The 13,991-nt window shown below is 45.6% G+C and overlaps 1 protein-coding gene across 22 annotated transcripts in view; it reads left to right on the forward strand.

Moving 5' to 3' along the window:
* Window positions 1-11,317: 11,317 nt before the first annotated feature.
* Window positions 11,318-13,991, forward strand: part of SRRM1 (serine and arginine repetitive matrix 1) — a 29,983-nt gene continuing 27,309 nt past the window's right edge. For 17 of the 22 annotated variants that reach the window (XM_026517022.4, XM_026517027.4, XM_026517023.4 and 14 more), the window contains exon 1: window positions 11,386-11,492. In XM_026517022.4, the coding sequence (XP_026372807.1) occupies window positions 11,472-11,492 (21 nt within the window). In that variant the 5' untranslated portion in view covers window positions 11,386-11,471. Of the gene's footprint in view, window positions 11,493-13,991 lie in introns of all 22 variants that reach the window. The other 5 variants (XM_026517028.4, XM_048221724.2, XM_044390405.3 and 2 more) reach the window with 4 other exon arrangements.

Genomic DNA, 13,991 nt, shown 5'->3' on the forward strand with positions numbered 1-13,991 from the left:
TGATCCTACGCGCCCGAGATCATGACCCAAGCTGAAATCAAGAGTCAGATGCTCCACTTGCTGAGCCGCCCAGGCATCCCTAAAATTCCATTTTAAAAACATATTGCAACCTCTTTATCCATGATTCAGGTGATAGGCACTTAGGTTATATCCAGTTTTTCCCAGTAAGAAGAATATTGCTATGAATATTTTATACATGGCTCTTGACACACATACACATTCTTTGGAGTGGAAATGCCAGGTCAGAAGGTTTTCACATCTTTCGTTTTATTTGATAACAACAAATTGTTTTTGCAAGGTGTTGGCACCAATTTACTCTCCTGCCAGTAGAATATGAGAGTTCCGGTTAGTCTGCCTCTTCAGTAACACTTTGAATTACCAGACTCCCTACTTTGGAATAGTCTAGTAGATATAAATTGGTATCTTGTGATCTTAATTTGCATTTCCCAGATTGCTAAAGAGGTTATAGGTTCTTGTGTGGAATGCTGGCTCAAGATTTTGCCCATCTTTCCATGGGGTTGTCTCTTGTATTCTTACTTGCATGTGATAGTTTTGAAAGAGTATGTTCTAGATACTCATCTTTTCTCAGTTACAATAACATTGTCGCAAATATCTTCTCCCAGTTTGCAATTTGTCTTTTTTACTCTCTCTGTGGTATCTTTTGGTGAGCAAATAATTTTTATTTAATGTAGTCAGATTTAATTTTTTTTCTTTTATGGTTAGCACTTTATATCTTGTCTAAGGAAGTCTTCCTTATCCCTAGGCCTTGCAGATATTCTCTTGAAGCTTGCTTACTTGCTTTTTTCTTTTTTAAAGTTTTGCCTTTCACTTATAAGTGTTTCCTCTTTGGAAATTGACTTTTGTGTGTAGAGTGAGGTATGGCTCCAATTTCATTTGTTCCCACATGCATAACCAATTGTCTCTGTGTCCCTCCCCAGGAGCTACGATGCCACCTCTGTGGTATACCAAGTTTTTGTATACATGTGGGTCCTTTCTATGGGGTTGTACTTCTTTGGTGAGTTTGTCAATCCGGGCACAGATACCACATTTTCTTAATTAATACAGTGGGGCAAGGCCTCCTATCCTAAATTTCTCCTCAGCAGTATCTTGGCTATTCTTGGACATTTGTCTTTATAAAAATTATGGCATCAGCCTGCAAGTTCCTCAAAAATTCTGTTTGAATTTTTATTGGAATTTAGTGGAAGATAAAAATAAATCTTAAATAGATAAAAAATAAGTCCTAACAATAAATCTGATTTGTAACAACCTGCAACCTGCCTGTTTCTGTTGTTGTTGTTGCTGTTTTCACCACGCAACAAAACTCTTATTAACATTTTGAATAGCTGTTGAGAAAACCAGCGATTCAGTTATTACTGAAACTGGTAATTTCTAAACTTAAGTTGGGGCACATGGCTAGAGTGCAGAGCGATGCCATCATCAGACACTAGAGAGTATAACGGCAAGTGAAAAAAGTCAGTCAGAGAAAGACAAATACCATATGATTTCACTTGTATGTGGAATATAAGAAACATAACAAATGAACAAAGAAAAAAGAGAAACAATCTGAAAAACAGACTCTCTCTCTTTTTTTAAGGTTTTATTTATTTATTTGAGAGAGAGAGCGAGAGAGCGAGCAAGTGGAGCAGAGGGAGAAAGAATCTCGAGCAGACTCCCTGCTGAGCACGGAGCCAATGCGGGGCTCGATCCCAGGACCCCGAGATCATGACCCAAGCCAAAAATCAAGAGTCAGACGCTCAATCAACTGAGCCATCCAGGTGCCCCTGAAAAACAGACTCTTAACCTAGAGAGAGCACACGGTGGTCACCAGAGGGGAGGCAGGTACAACAGGTGAGGGGGATCAAGAACACTCACCATGACGAGCGCTGAGTAATGTACAGAACTGTCAGGTGACTCTATTGTACACCCGAAGCTAATGTAACACTGTATGTAAACTCTGCTGGAATTTAAAACAACTTCCGTTTGGAGAAGATGGACATGTTCAAAGGGCACAATTCACATCCGCTGCTACTGTCCTTTGTGCCACAATTAGTACATGTATCACATCCACATATTTTGCTTGCAAGTCAGTTGACATTGGGGCGCCTGGGTGGCTCACTTGGTTGAGCCTCCGACTCTTTTTTTTTTTTAAGATTTTATTTATTTATTTGACAGAGAGAGACGCATCGAGAGAGGGAACACAAGCAGGGGGAGTGGGAGAGGAAGAAGCAGGCTTCCCACTGAGCAGGGAGCCCAATGCGGCTCGGTCCCAGAACGCTGGGATCATGACCTGAGTCAAAGGCAGACGCTTAATGACTGAGCCACCCAGGCTCCCCTGAGCCTCCGCCTCTTGACTGACTTCGGCTCAGGTCATAACCTCAGGGTCATGAGACGATGCCCACGGGGGGTTCCGTGCTCAGCGGGGAGTCTGCTTGAGATTCCCTCTCTCCCTCTCCCTCTGCGCCCTCCCTTGCTCTCTCTCTCTCCCTCCCTCCCTCTAGAATAAATAAGTAAATCTTTAAAAAAAAAAAAATAAAGTCAATTGACATTTAAAGAATTTAAAAGAACCAAAAGTTGGCTTTTTAAATATTTCTCACTTATTTACCATTCCCAGTGTTCTTCCTTTTGTCCTATAGATCTAAATTTCTAAACGCTATCATTTCCTTTCAGCCGACAGAACTCCCTTCAGAACTCCCTGGGGTGAGGGTCTGCTGGTGACAAACCACGATTCCTCTAAGCAGACGCTGTACAACTGGCCTGGGGAGCTTTGTCTATTGCTCACAGGCTACCGGGAGACAACCCCTCAGTAATTCCGTGGGGCCAAAAAGGGAAGATGTGTGATCCAAATTTGCGTTTGCTGACTGGTTCCCATCTGGTCTCCAGCCAGCGAGACAATCTCTCTAGCTTTACAAGGTCATAAGGACCCTACCCAGCTGGGGGATTTGGGTGTGGAAGACAAAACAAATCATTTAGAGTAACAAGAGTGGTTGCCCATTTTAAATGAAGTCAAGAATGATCTGAGTCACTGAACACTTATGGCCACTGTTGCCAGGATGGTCCTGAGCCCAAGGTAAAGAAATCTCACCCAAACCTCTGTGGCTTTCCCTTTCTTTCACCTGGCTTTGGGCACAAACTGGAAGGCATCTGGTGACCAGATTAAGGAAGGCTTATTTGCTCATTCGCCAGTAGGATAAGATCTGTCTACATTCCCTCCTCTGCCTATTTGCTTAACACCTACATAAATGTCAAGCCATTTATAATGCTGTGGTCTCAAACCTCAGCAGATCGACCAAACCCTAAAGGTGAGCTCTGTTGTAGCTGGCTGTGTGATTTTAGGAAACTAACATCTCAGTCCAGGGCCTCATTTTGCTCATTTCTAAAATTGGGATAATAATTATGTATTAATTTTCAAGAACTGCTGTAACAGACTACCACAGACTGGGTGATTTAAACAACAGAAATTTATTTTGCCACAATTCTGGAGGCTAGAAGTACAAGACCAAGGTGTTAGCAGGGTGGGTTTATTCTGAAGATTCTCTCCTTGGCTTGTAGATGGCCATCTTCTCCCTGCATCTTGACATGGTCTTCCTTCTGTCTGTGTGTCTGGGTCCTTATGACCTCTTATGAGGACACGGTCCTATTGGATTAAGGTCCATCTAATGATCTCGCTTTAACTTAATTACCTCTCTAAAGACTCTGTCTCCAAATACAGTCACATGATGATGCACTGGGGGTTAGGACTCCAACATGTGAATGGCAGGTGCGGGGACACAATTCAGCCCATAACCACCTACTCGGGATGAAGGACAGTTAGAAGGCAGGCAGGCAGAGACAAGGGGCTCCCTTCCTAAGAGGAAACCACCCTTAAAAGGATCTTATACCACCCTGGAAGGAGCCCTTCACCCTTTCCCATATGATAGATAGGTGACAAAAACCTGATTAGAGGACGGGCACAGGAAGGGTTAATCAGATGAAAACAGCCTGTCGACAAGCCCATAAAAACCCCTAGACTTAGGGAACTCCAGTGCCAAGCTCCCCTCCCTCCCTGGGAGGTTCATACTATCACTTTGCTATTGCTCAATAAACCTTGCTTTGCTGCCCTCCGCTCTGTCTACCTCTTCATTCTTCCAAGTGGTGTGACCAAGAGCCACGGGCACCAATGGAGAAAAAAATCCTGTAACATTAGGTATTATTGTGAGGGCTGAATGATCTAATGTGTTCAAAGCACTAATGTAAAGATTGACATAGCATATTCCCTGATATGGTAAATACTATTATTATGAGGTCCTACATAAAAAGAAATATGCTGTCACTTCAACACAAGAGAACATAGATAGGAACGGGAAAAGATAATTCTGCCAATTATGGTTCCTTGTTCCCCATCTGATGGATATCTCTGTTGTTCTTCAGCTCTTCTTTTAAAAATATGCCAACACAATACCAACACAATGCATGTATGAATGTAACATCCGTGCGGGAACTTTCTACAGGATGAAAAGCAAAGCAGGCAGCTACATTTTTCTGTTGTTACATTTGCCTGTTGCTATTATCTTTCTGGATATATTATAAGTTCCCTGAGGACTGTCTTAAACATCCCTTGTATCCCTTACTGTATCTAAGAACCCCATAGTGAGCGCAGAGTCAGAGCTCAGTAAAAACCAAAGAATCAAACCCTAGGGTGTCTTTGTCATTGTTTACTTCCTTCTGAGAGGCTAGATCGCCATCTAGTGAGTCTTGCTATTAGACCGGGAAAGGGAGATTCAGAAAATACGAGACTGCTGCTCCACGTCTTACATATTTGATATTTATAGATGCAAAAACTACTAGAAATCTCATAGTTTGACAGCTTGATATATTAGTGATCAATTCAACTAAGCTTTTCTTTTCCTCTATTGCCAAGAGATTTCTGGCCTTCATATAGTTAACCTCATAGTGAATCTGATTATTTATAGAATGCAAAAACACTAAATAGAAGTGTCATGCAGCTATTACTGCCCATAAAATAAATATGGAGAAGGCCATGAGAAATTCAGGAATCGTAAAGTGTCTATTTAGTATTAAAAACGTGAAGTATAGCGAGTGCTGGAACACGGTAGTGTTAAGAAGCTATTATCCCTGTACTATAATGACAGACTTAATTTGACAACTAAAAATTTGACGACTAACATTTTTTTAAAGATTTAATTAATTTATTTAAGAGAGAGAGAGAGCAAGAGAGAGAGCACGAGCAGCGGGGAGAGGCAGAGGGAGAGGGAGCAGCAGACTTCCCACCAAGCAAGGAGCCAGACATAGGGCTCGATCCCAAGACCCTGAGATCGTGACCTGAGCCAAAGGCAGACGCTTAACTGACTGAGCCACCAAGGTACCCTGACTACTAAGATTTTTAATATTAAAGTTGTAGTTACACCTGTCGTTAAAATTTCATACTTCCTTAGGGGGAGAGGTGTGAGGAGGGGCAGAGGCAGAGGGACAAGCAGACTCCTCACTGAGCAGGGAGCTCAACTCAGGGCTTGATCCAGGACCCTGAGATCACGACCTGAATGGAAGGCAGATGCTCAACTGACTGAGCCCCCCAGGCGCCTCAAGATTTCATACTTTCTTGGTAAAAGTTTATTCTTCTATCCAAAAGTTTATTCTATAATGGCAAACTTCAGCTTTGGCAGAATACTGTTTTTAACACTCAACTATTGTGCACTTGGCCAAACTGTGTGTTTGTTGCACATATACTTTGAACTTATTATTTGCCAAACTCTGGTTTGGGTGCTGATGATAAAGAGAGGAGACAAAATATTTCCTGCCTTCAAAGAGTTTTGTGTGTGTTGGGGTGGGGGGAGGGGCACAGGAGCAGAGACGAGCGTGTACATGATTAGAATATAGTGGAAAATATGCTGATAAGGAGGATATGAGGAACGTGTTTGCGAAGATCTGGGCCTGGGGGTTTGGGGGGGCTTAGCAGTGCCCTAAAAGATACTCAGATGGAAAGTACTAAGTCCCACTAACCAGAAATGCTTCCTGGAAGAGGTAACATCTAAACTACACCCTCGAGGAAGAATCAGAGCAGGCTACTTAGAAGGACTGAAAAGTAGAGAGACAAGGTAGGGAGGGCAAAGCAAAGGCTGGAAGGGAACAGAGGTTCTAGATCAAGTGGAGAGAATATGTGCAAAGGCTCTGAGGAGAGAGAAAGAATGCAGTCCCCTCTAAATCTGGAAGTATACAAACTCATGTACTTAAGATCTTTTCTTCCTTTTTAACTTTATTTATTTATTTTAGGTAACTCTACATCCAGTGTGGGGCCCGAACTCACGACCCCGAGATCAAGAGTCACATGCTCTTCTGACTGAGCCCGCCGGGCGCCCTCACATTTTCAACTTACAAATATTTATGCTGGTAGCCAGCCTCCAAGATGGCCCCCCAATGGTCCCCACCTGGTAGTATTCATATCCTTGTGCGGTCCCCTCCAACGCTGAATACAGGTGACCTGTGTAACCAGTAGGATAGTGTGGAGACTATGGTGTGCGACTTCTGAAGTTAGGTCTTAAAAGACACCATGGCTTCCGTCTTGCTCTCTTTTGGATCATTTGCTCGGGGGGAAGCCAGCTGTCATGCCATGAAGACACCCAAGCAGCCTATGGAGGGGTCAATGTGGCAAGGACCTGAGGCCTCATGCCAATAGCCATGTGAGTGGACCTTCTTGGAAACACATCTTTCAGGCCCAGTTGACTGTAACCTAGACCAGTATCTTGACTACATTCTCTTGAAAGATCTTCAGCCAGAACCATCCTAAGATGCCATTCCAGATTGGTAATGCACAGAAACAGTGGGCGATAGATAACTAATGTTTATTGTTTCAAGCTGTTAATTTGGGGGGTTATTCAGCAATAACAAATACGCTCACTGATGTCCTCAAAGACACCTTCCAGAGCAAAATGCATCAGCCTTTATCCATCTGGCATTCTTTTTTTTAAGATTTTATTTATTTATTCGACAGAGATAGAGACAGCCAGCGAGAGAGGGAACACAAGCAGGGGGAGTGGGAGAGGAAGAAGCAGGCTCATAGCAGAGGAGCCTGATGTGGGGCTCGATCCCATAATGCCAGGATCACGCCCTGAGCCAAAGGCAGATGCTTAACCGCTGTGCCACCCAGGCGCCCCCCACCTGGCATTTTTATTTCAATTATGGGATTATTTTAGTCCACAGCTTGTTTGGTAAATTTGTGCTGGGTTTTTGAGATATTTTATGAAGATGGTTATTCCGTTTTATCTCGGAAACACAAAAGCAGAGCTAAAAGAAAGAAGCAAAAGACAGAGACAGAAGTGGGGATGAGAACAAAAGCTGAAAGTGGTGAGAGAATTACAAAAAGTGCACGTGCCTAAGGGACGGTTATGTTCAGTCACCGTGACTCTAAAGGACAGCGGATAGTGGCAGCAGGTGGGACACGCCCACCATCAACAGCCATCAACAAACAATGGAGAAAAGCCGTTGATGAAATGGAGAAATCTTAAGGATCAGCACCAAGGTTGGCTGCCCATTAGCTTTTTGAGGCTTAGGACTTATTTGAGGGTTTGAAGACCAGACCTAACAAGGAGCCACCAGAGGCTCAGTGGGGACGGCTCCTTGGCTTTGAGACCCATTTTGATCTGCACAGCGTCAAAGGAAGCAGAAAGTGGTGTCTGCAAATACCTTCACCACCAAGGACTTCTCCACTGCACCTGTAGGGAGAAGGCTGACCTGCCTCAGCAGATTTTTCAACGCGGACACTTCCTGATAGAATAAATGGTTATACCATTTCAAAGAACAGACTCAGTCGTTAGTAGAAATGCCTTTGGTGACTGATCCTGACTCTTACTCATACATTCATTCAACAAATATTTATTGAGCTATAAGAATGTGCTAGATACTGTTCTAGACACTAAGGCTTTAATGGTGAACAAGAAACTCATAAAGTTCTGTTTTTGTTTTTCATGGGGGCAAAAACAGTACGCATGTAAACAAAATAGATAACAATGTCAACTACTGTTAAGTGCTCTGAAGAAAACGTAAAGCAAAGCGTGATTGAGTGGGGAGAGTGTTCTGCTATTTTCGGAAGGCTGATCAGGAAAGGCTTGTTTGAGGAAGTTGATATTTGAGTCACCTCTTAGTAACCTTAGGTTTACCAACATACAGGGAAGAAACCGACTTTGAAGCCTAACCTGTTCATAACTAGACCACATCTGGAGCTCAGTGTGGCTGCAGCTTAGACGTGAAGGAGGTGCGCGGGGAGAGGATTGGTTCATGGGATGACTCTGAGGAAGGGAGCAGTAAACAAATCCTAAGGGGTTTTATAAGCGACAGTAACTAGCTTAGGCTTTATCTAGAAGACAATGGGGAGCCACAGAAGGGTTTTAAGTTGGGGAGTGAAAGGATCAAGATTATCTTAGAAAATCACTCTTGAGGGGCGCCTGAGTGGCTCAGTCAGTTAAGCGTCTGACTTTGGCTCACGTCATGATCTCGCGGTCCTGGGATGGAGCCCCGAGTCTGGCTCCACCTTCAGCCGCAGCAGGGAGTCTGCTGTCCCTCTCCCTCTGCCCCCCCCACCCCCCCTGGTGCTCCTGTGCGCGCTAGAGCGCACTCTCTCTCTCTCTCAAATAAATAAATAAAACCTTTTTTTTAAAAAAGAAAATCACTCTCGATATAGGATAGAGACATCAGGGGAGGGGAAATGGTTAATAAGTTGCTGCTGCAATGACCCAGACAGTAATCCAAATCAAATTAAAGAGGCAGTGGAGCCAGAAGAAAGGCAACAGATGAAAGGCAAGATCTGGTGGTTGTAGAGTACGAAGAAGACAGAAGAATGATGACAGGGAGAAAGGTAGGCTTATTCATTGAGAATGGGAAAACAGAGGCTTGAGGCAAGTGCAAGATGAATTCAGTTTGGGACGTGTTGAGTGTGAGGGGTCTATAGGACATCCCAAGCGAACGCAGTAAGAAGTTGCACAGAAAGGTCTGGGGCAGAACTACGTCCGAGATAAACAGGTTCAGGAGAGGAAATGATCATTGAAACCAAGAGAGGACAGACAGGTCATCTTCATTGAGTGAAAAGTAAAAAGGGTGGAACTGCAAGGAAAGACAACGTTTATGGGATTGGCAGCAAAAGGGCAGAGACAGTAAAGAAAAGATAAAAAACACGATAACTGATCGGAACCAGTGAGAATCATCAGGGAGATGTGGGGCATTGTGATTTCATAGTTCCATCTGGTCAACTGGCTTGTTCTGTGGAAGCCAGTCATTGTCCCATCTTTGACCCCCTGGCAAAGCTGTTGTTCATGCAACAAATTTTCTTGAGCCTCTACTATATGCCAGACGCTGTTCTTGGTGCTAGGGACACATCAGTGAGCGAAAAAGACAAATGCTCTGACTTTAAGGAGTTTACATTCTAGTGTGAGGAACATATAAGAAGCAAACATTAAAAATAGGTAAATGTGGGGCACCTGGGTGGCGCAGTCGTTAAGCGTCTGCCTTCGGCTCAGGGCGTGATCCCAGTGTTATGGGATCAAACCCTACATCAGGCTCCTCCGCTGGGAGCCTGCTTCTTCCTCTCCTGCTCCCCCTGCTTGTGTTCCCTCTCTCACTGGCTGTCTCTATCTCTGTCCAATAAATAAATAAAATCTTTAAAAAATATTAAAAAAATAAAAATAGGTAAATGCTATGAAAAAAAAAACTAGATTAAAAGGTATCAGGAGTTATAGAGAGGGTATGTAAGCCATTTCCAGTGTGATAGAGTAGACCTCATTGACTTGGTGATACTTAAGCAAAACCTTGAAATTTGCCAAGTAGATATGGGGCCGGGGGGGGGTAGAGCATTCTAGGCAGAAGTTAAGAACCAGTGCCAAGGTCTTGAGGCAAAAGCAAGCTTAGGAAGTCCAAGCAGTGAGGAGTGTTAGGATGCTAGGGAGGAGATCAAAGAAGAAATAGGGGAGCATCAGGTAGGATTTTAGCCTTTGTTCTGAGAAAAATGAGGGACTTTGGGAAGGTTTTGAGCTTAAGAGTGACATGTCTAAGGTTTTCTAATAGGGTCACTGCTGCATTTAGAATAGATGCTGAATGGCAAGGGCAGAAGCAGGGAGACCAGTTAGGAAGCCAGGGCAGAAATTGAGGCAAAAGATGACGGTGCCTTGAGCCAGGATTATAGCTCTGTGGGTTTCCTAATAGTCTGAAAGTGGGATGAAAGGGAAAGAAAAGACGAGAACAACATCAAGGCTTGTGTCCTAAACAAAGGAGAAGATGTAGCCATCCACGGAGCCAGGAGGCTCTGGGAGGAGCAGGTGGGTTTTCTGGGGTGTGTTGGGGGAGTGAGGGAGAGAAGGGTAGAGACCGGGAGCTCAGTCCCTGGACTGGTGAAATCTCTGACGTCCATCCAAGTGGAAATGTCCAGCAGGAAGCTGCCTGTGCGAGCTCAAAAGATCGGGAGACAAGTCTGAGCTAGAGGTTCACGAAGTTGTCAGCATGTAACTGGTATTTAAAGCCACAGGGATGAACAAATACACAGTATGGAGTGGGATGCGTGCTGCCAAGAGCGAGCAGGGCAGGGAGGAGGGAGCGGGAGTGCGCGCGCGCGAGCGGGGGGGGGGGGGTGTAACTTTATGAATTATGGCCAGAGGGACACCCGCCTTCTGGCGCTGGGCGGCAGTGTGGCGCCGGCACGCGATGCCGGAGGCCCTCTGGGCCAGGGCAGGGCGCCGAGGCGGCAGGGCGGCCCACCAGGCCCACGCCCAGGCTCAGGGCCACGGCTCTCTCGCCCGCTTCCTGCCCGTCGGCCGAAGCCGAAACTCCTCTACCCGGCCTTTTCAGGCTCCTCCCCAAACGAGTGAACTGTGTGGAGACGAGGGGCGAGCCGAGGAAACGGCCACAGTGCACACTTCATTCATACTATACAGTTCTACGGCTTCAGAGTCGATCTTAATAACTGGTAAACTCGTAAAAGCAACACAATCACAACTTTTACGATGGCACGAGAGGCCGCCAGGCCTCTCTCCCGCGCGCGAGCCGCCTCGCCGGCGTCACTCTGAGGTAACAGCCTTTCTCTTCAATCGCTCCATGGCACCCCCAAGGCGGGAGGCCTCCTCCACTACGGGTCGAAGGATGGGTCAAGTCACGCTGCGCGAACAAGGCTGATCCAGCGCCACAAAAGGATTCGAAGGGCGGGGCGACCCGACGACGCTCTCTCTTGTTTTCATTGGCTGCGATCGCGAGACTCTCCTCCCGGACTGGCTACTTGGGAGCCTCGGAGACGGCAGCAGCCCGCCCCTTGGGCGCGCGTGCGCACGCGTGGCGGGTGCTCACCGCACTGAGCAGGCGCGGCCTCGTGTCGGCTGAAGGGGCGGGTGGAGCGGCGCGCGCTGCGTCCCGGCGCTCGGCTTTCCCTGCCGGTCCCGCCCTCCGTCGCGGCGGCGCGGTGTATCTTGGGATAGGGAGCGATCTCCGAGCGAGGCAGCAAGATGGACGCGGGATTCTTCCGCGTAAGTAGAAGCGCGGGGATCTGGGGTGAGGTGAGGGGCTCATCGGTAAGGCCCGGCAGGGGGCCTAAACTCGGGACGGTGTGGCCAGCGAGGAGAGGCTTCGAAGATCCTGATGATCTTCGTGCCAGCGGACGCTCCCCCCTGCCCTGCGGCGGAGACCGGTGCGCCCCTGCGCAGTCTCCTCCTCCGGGATCGTCCCCCCTACGCGGCAGCGACGGTCGCCGGAAAATGGCGGCGGGAATGGGCCGGAGCGGTACCCCGCCGCCTGCCTGCCTGGTGGGGCCTGCAGGCCGAGCCGCGCGCGCCGCCGGGTCCTGGGGCCTAGTTGGGCCGCGAGGAGGAAGTCCCTGGGGGAAGGCCGTAGGGAAGCCCTGAGGTGTGACTGGCGGCGGGAGGATCCTGGAGAGTACGGTTTTGGGGGTACCGCCCCAGGAGAGCGTGTTAGGGAGGACAGGAAACGGCGTTCGGCGGCTTCTCTTGAGAGAGCGGCGCCGACCCCCCCTCCCCCGTCCTCCCTCCTGGTCCTAAGTCTTCGCGAAGGCGCGGGGTCAGAGTTCGCGGGAACTCCCGCCCAATTTGATACTCCTTTAGGGAGGAGAACTCCGGTAATAGGTAGTTGGAACGTTTGAATCTGAGATTCTCTAAGGGCAACGGGTGCGACAAAAAGTGTGCACGTGTATGGAGGCAGGGGGGTGGATCAGCTCTCTTTCTAGCGCACAGCCGCCCACCCCCGTTTGTTACACTCTTTTGAAGTACGCTGGAGAAAAGGGGCCTCTTACCCAGGTTCTCCCGTGGCCGCGCGCCCAGCACCTGCAGGCGGGGAAGCTATCTCATCGAAGTTGGTGCTCAGGGCCCAGACAAGACTTTATCAAGCTCGTACTGCTGGAACCTGTTTGTCCCATGTTCCACTCCTGTAGGAAATGATTACCTGGTAGAGATCCAGATGGGTGGGAAGTGACACTAAATAGGACTAGAGTTTGTAAATGCTTTTGATGCAGAACGGACCAGTGGTTTTGGTCAAAATCTATACTTTATGTAACGTAAGTTGGCTCTTTCCACTCCCGGAGCGTATAATACGCAGTTTGCGTGTTTTTAAAGGGAAAGTTGAAAGGGGAAAGACCAAGACTTGAAAGAACATAACTCTTGACATTCTAAAGCCGACGTTGAAATTCTTTGGCTTTACTTGTACCAACTAGTTTTTCATCAAAAGTTGCAGTATTATTCCAAGCACCTACTTAAAATAGGCAGTTGTTTGTTCTTATGTGTGCAAACGATACTGTAGTTATTTCTGTAATGATAGTTTCAATTGAGAGCTTATCAAATTTCTATTCTGTTGATGAACTCATTTTCTAATTTCCATCAAAGAATTTTGTAGTAAGTACTCAATATTCCTGTGATCCAAATTAATATTTTGACACAAAAGCCTATTATGATTTTTGTTCTTTATTTCCAATGGAAAGGAGTTCCAATAGAAAAAGAACACAGTGGTTGATAAGTTTTAAAACAACCTTTGCTTTTGGTGTAAAAATCTGGAAGAAAAGGGTGAGTTTTTATATACTACCTATAATTCCTTAGAGGAGTTGACTGGATTTAAACTCCCAAGTTAAAAGAATTTAGGGCAGTTACCTTTTTAGTACACTGCCAACCATATGATAAACTGAATTTTTCAGTTCAGATAGAAATGATAGCTTTCATTTGCTGAATATCTGCCATATGCCTGTTACTTTACATACATTTTTTGAGATACACAGCTCTTGCAAAGTAGATTTTAAGCAAGTAAGGAAACGTTCTCAAAGAGGTTAAAACCTTTGAGTCATATGGCTGAAGTAGTGGCAGAATTGGGGTTCTAATCCAGGTTCTTTACCTTCCTAAACAGAATTTTCTTGATCACTTTCCAAGGGACAGTGACCAACTTAGTGCAATCAGTAGATTTTTCACCACGTAGCCAGTTATTTTGGTTATTTGGTTCAGTTGGAATGACAAAATGCAGACTAATTAGTTAGTGGTCACTTAATGGTCTCATGTAGTATTTGTAAGCTCTCATTTGTCCAAAGTCATTGCTGAAATTGAGTGAGTTAATTCAGGTAAACCTGTATTTTTCATGGATTCCAAGTTCTTAAAATTGTGAAAACTAACAGTCCTGGGGTGTTTTCATTTTCCTTTTCGCCGTTTATATGCATTGCCACAATAATTTTGCCAGCATGCCACTTGTTGTCACAAGAGGATGAAATCTACTGATCTTGTTTAGAAGTATATATTAAGTATAGTAAATATTTCAATGTGTTCTCAAAACCTTAAAAGTCTTTTAACATAGAAAAAGGTGTAAAAAGATACACATCAGACTTAGTTGTGGGGGAGGTGCTAGCTTTATGTTGTATACTGCTGTATTGTTTGGTTTGTTACAATGAGCTTATATTTTGTAATTTTAACCGTAGTTAAGTTTTTTAAATGTCAGCTTCAATGGGAAAAGCGTATACATTCCACACCTATGAATGTTAG

This window comes from Ursus arctos, unplaced genomic scaffold (genome assembly GCF_023065955.2).
Source record: "Ursus arctos isolate Adak ecotype North America unplaced genomic scaffold, UrsArc2.0 scaffold_32, whole genome shotgun sequence".
Lineage (NCBI taxonomy): Eukaryota > Metazoa > Chordata > Mammalia > Carnivora > Ursidae > Ursus > Ursus arctos.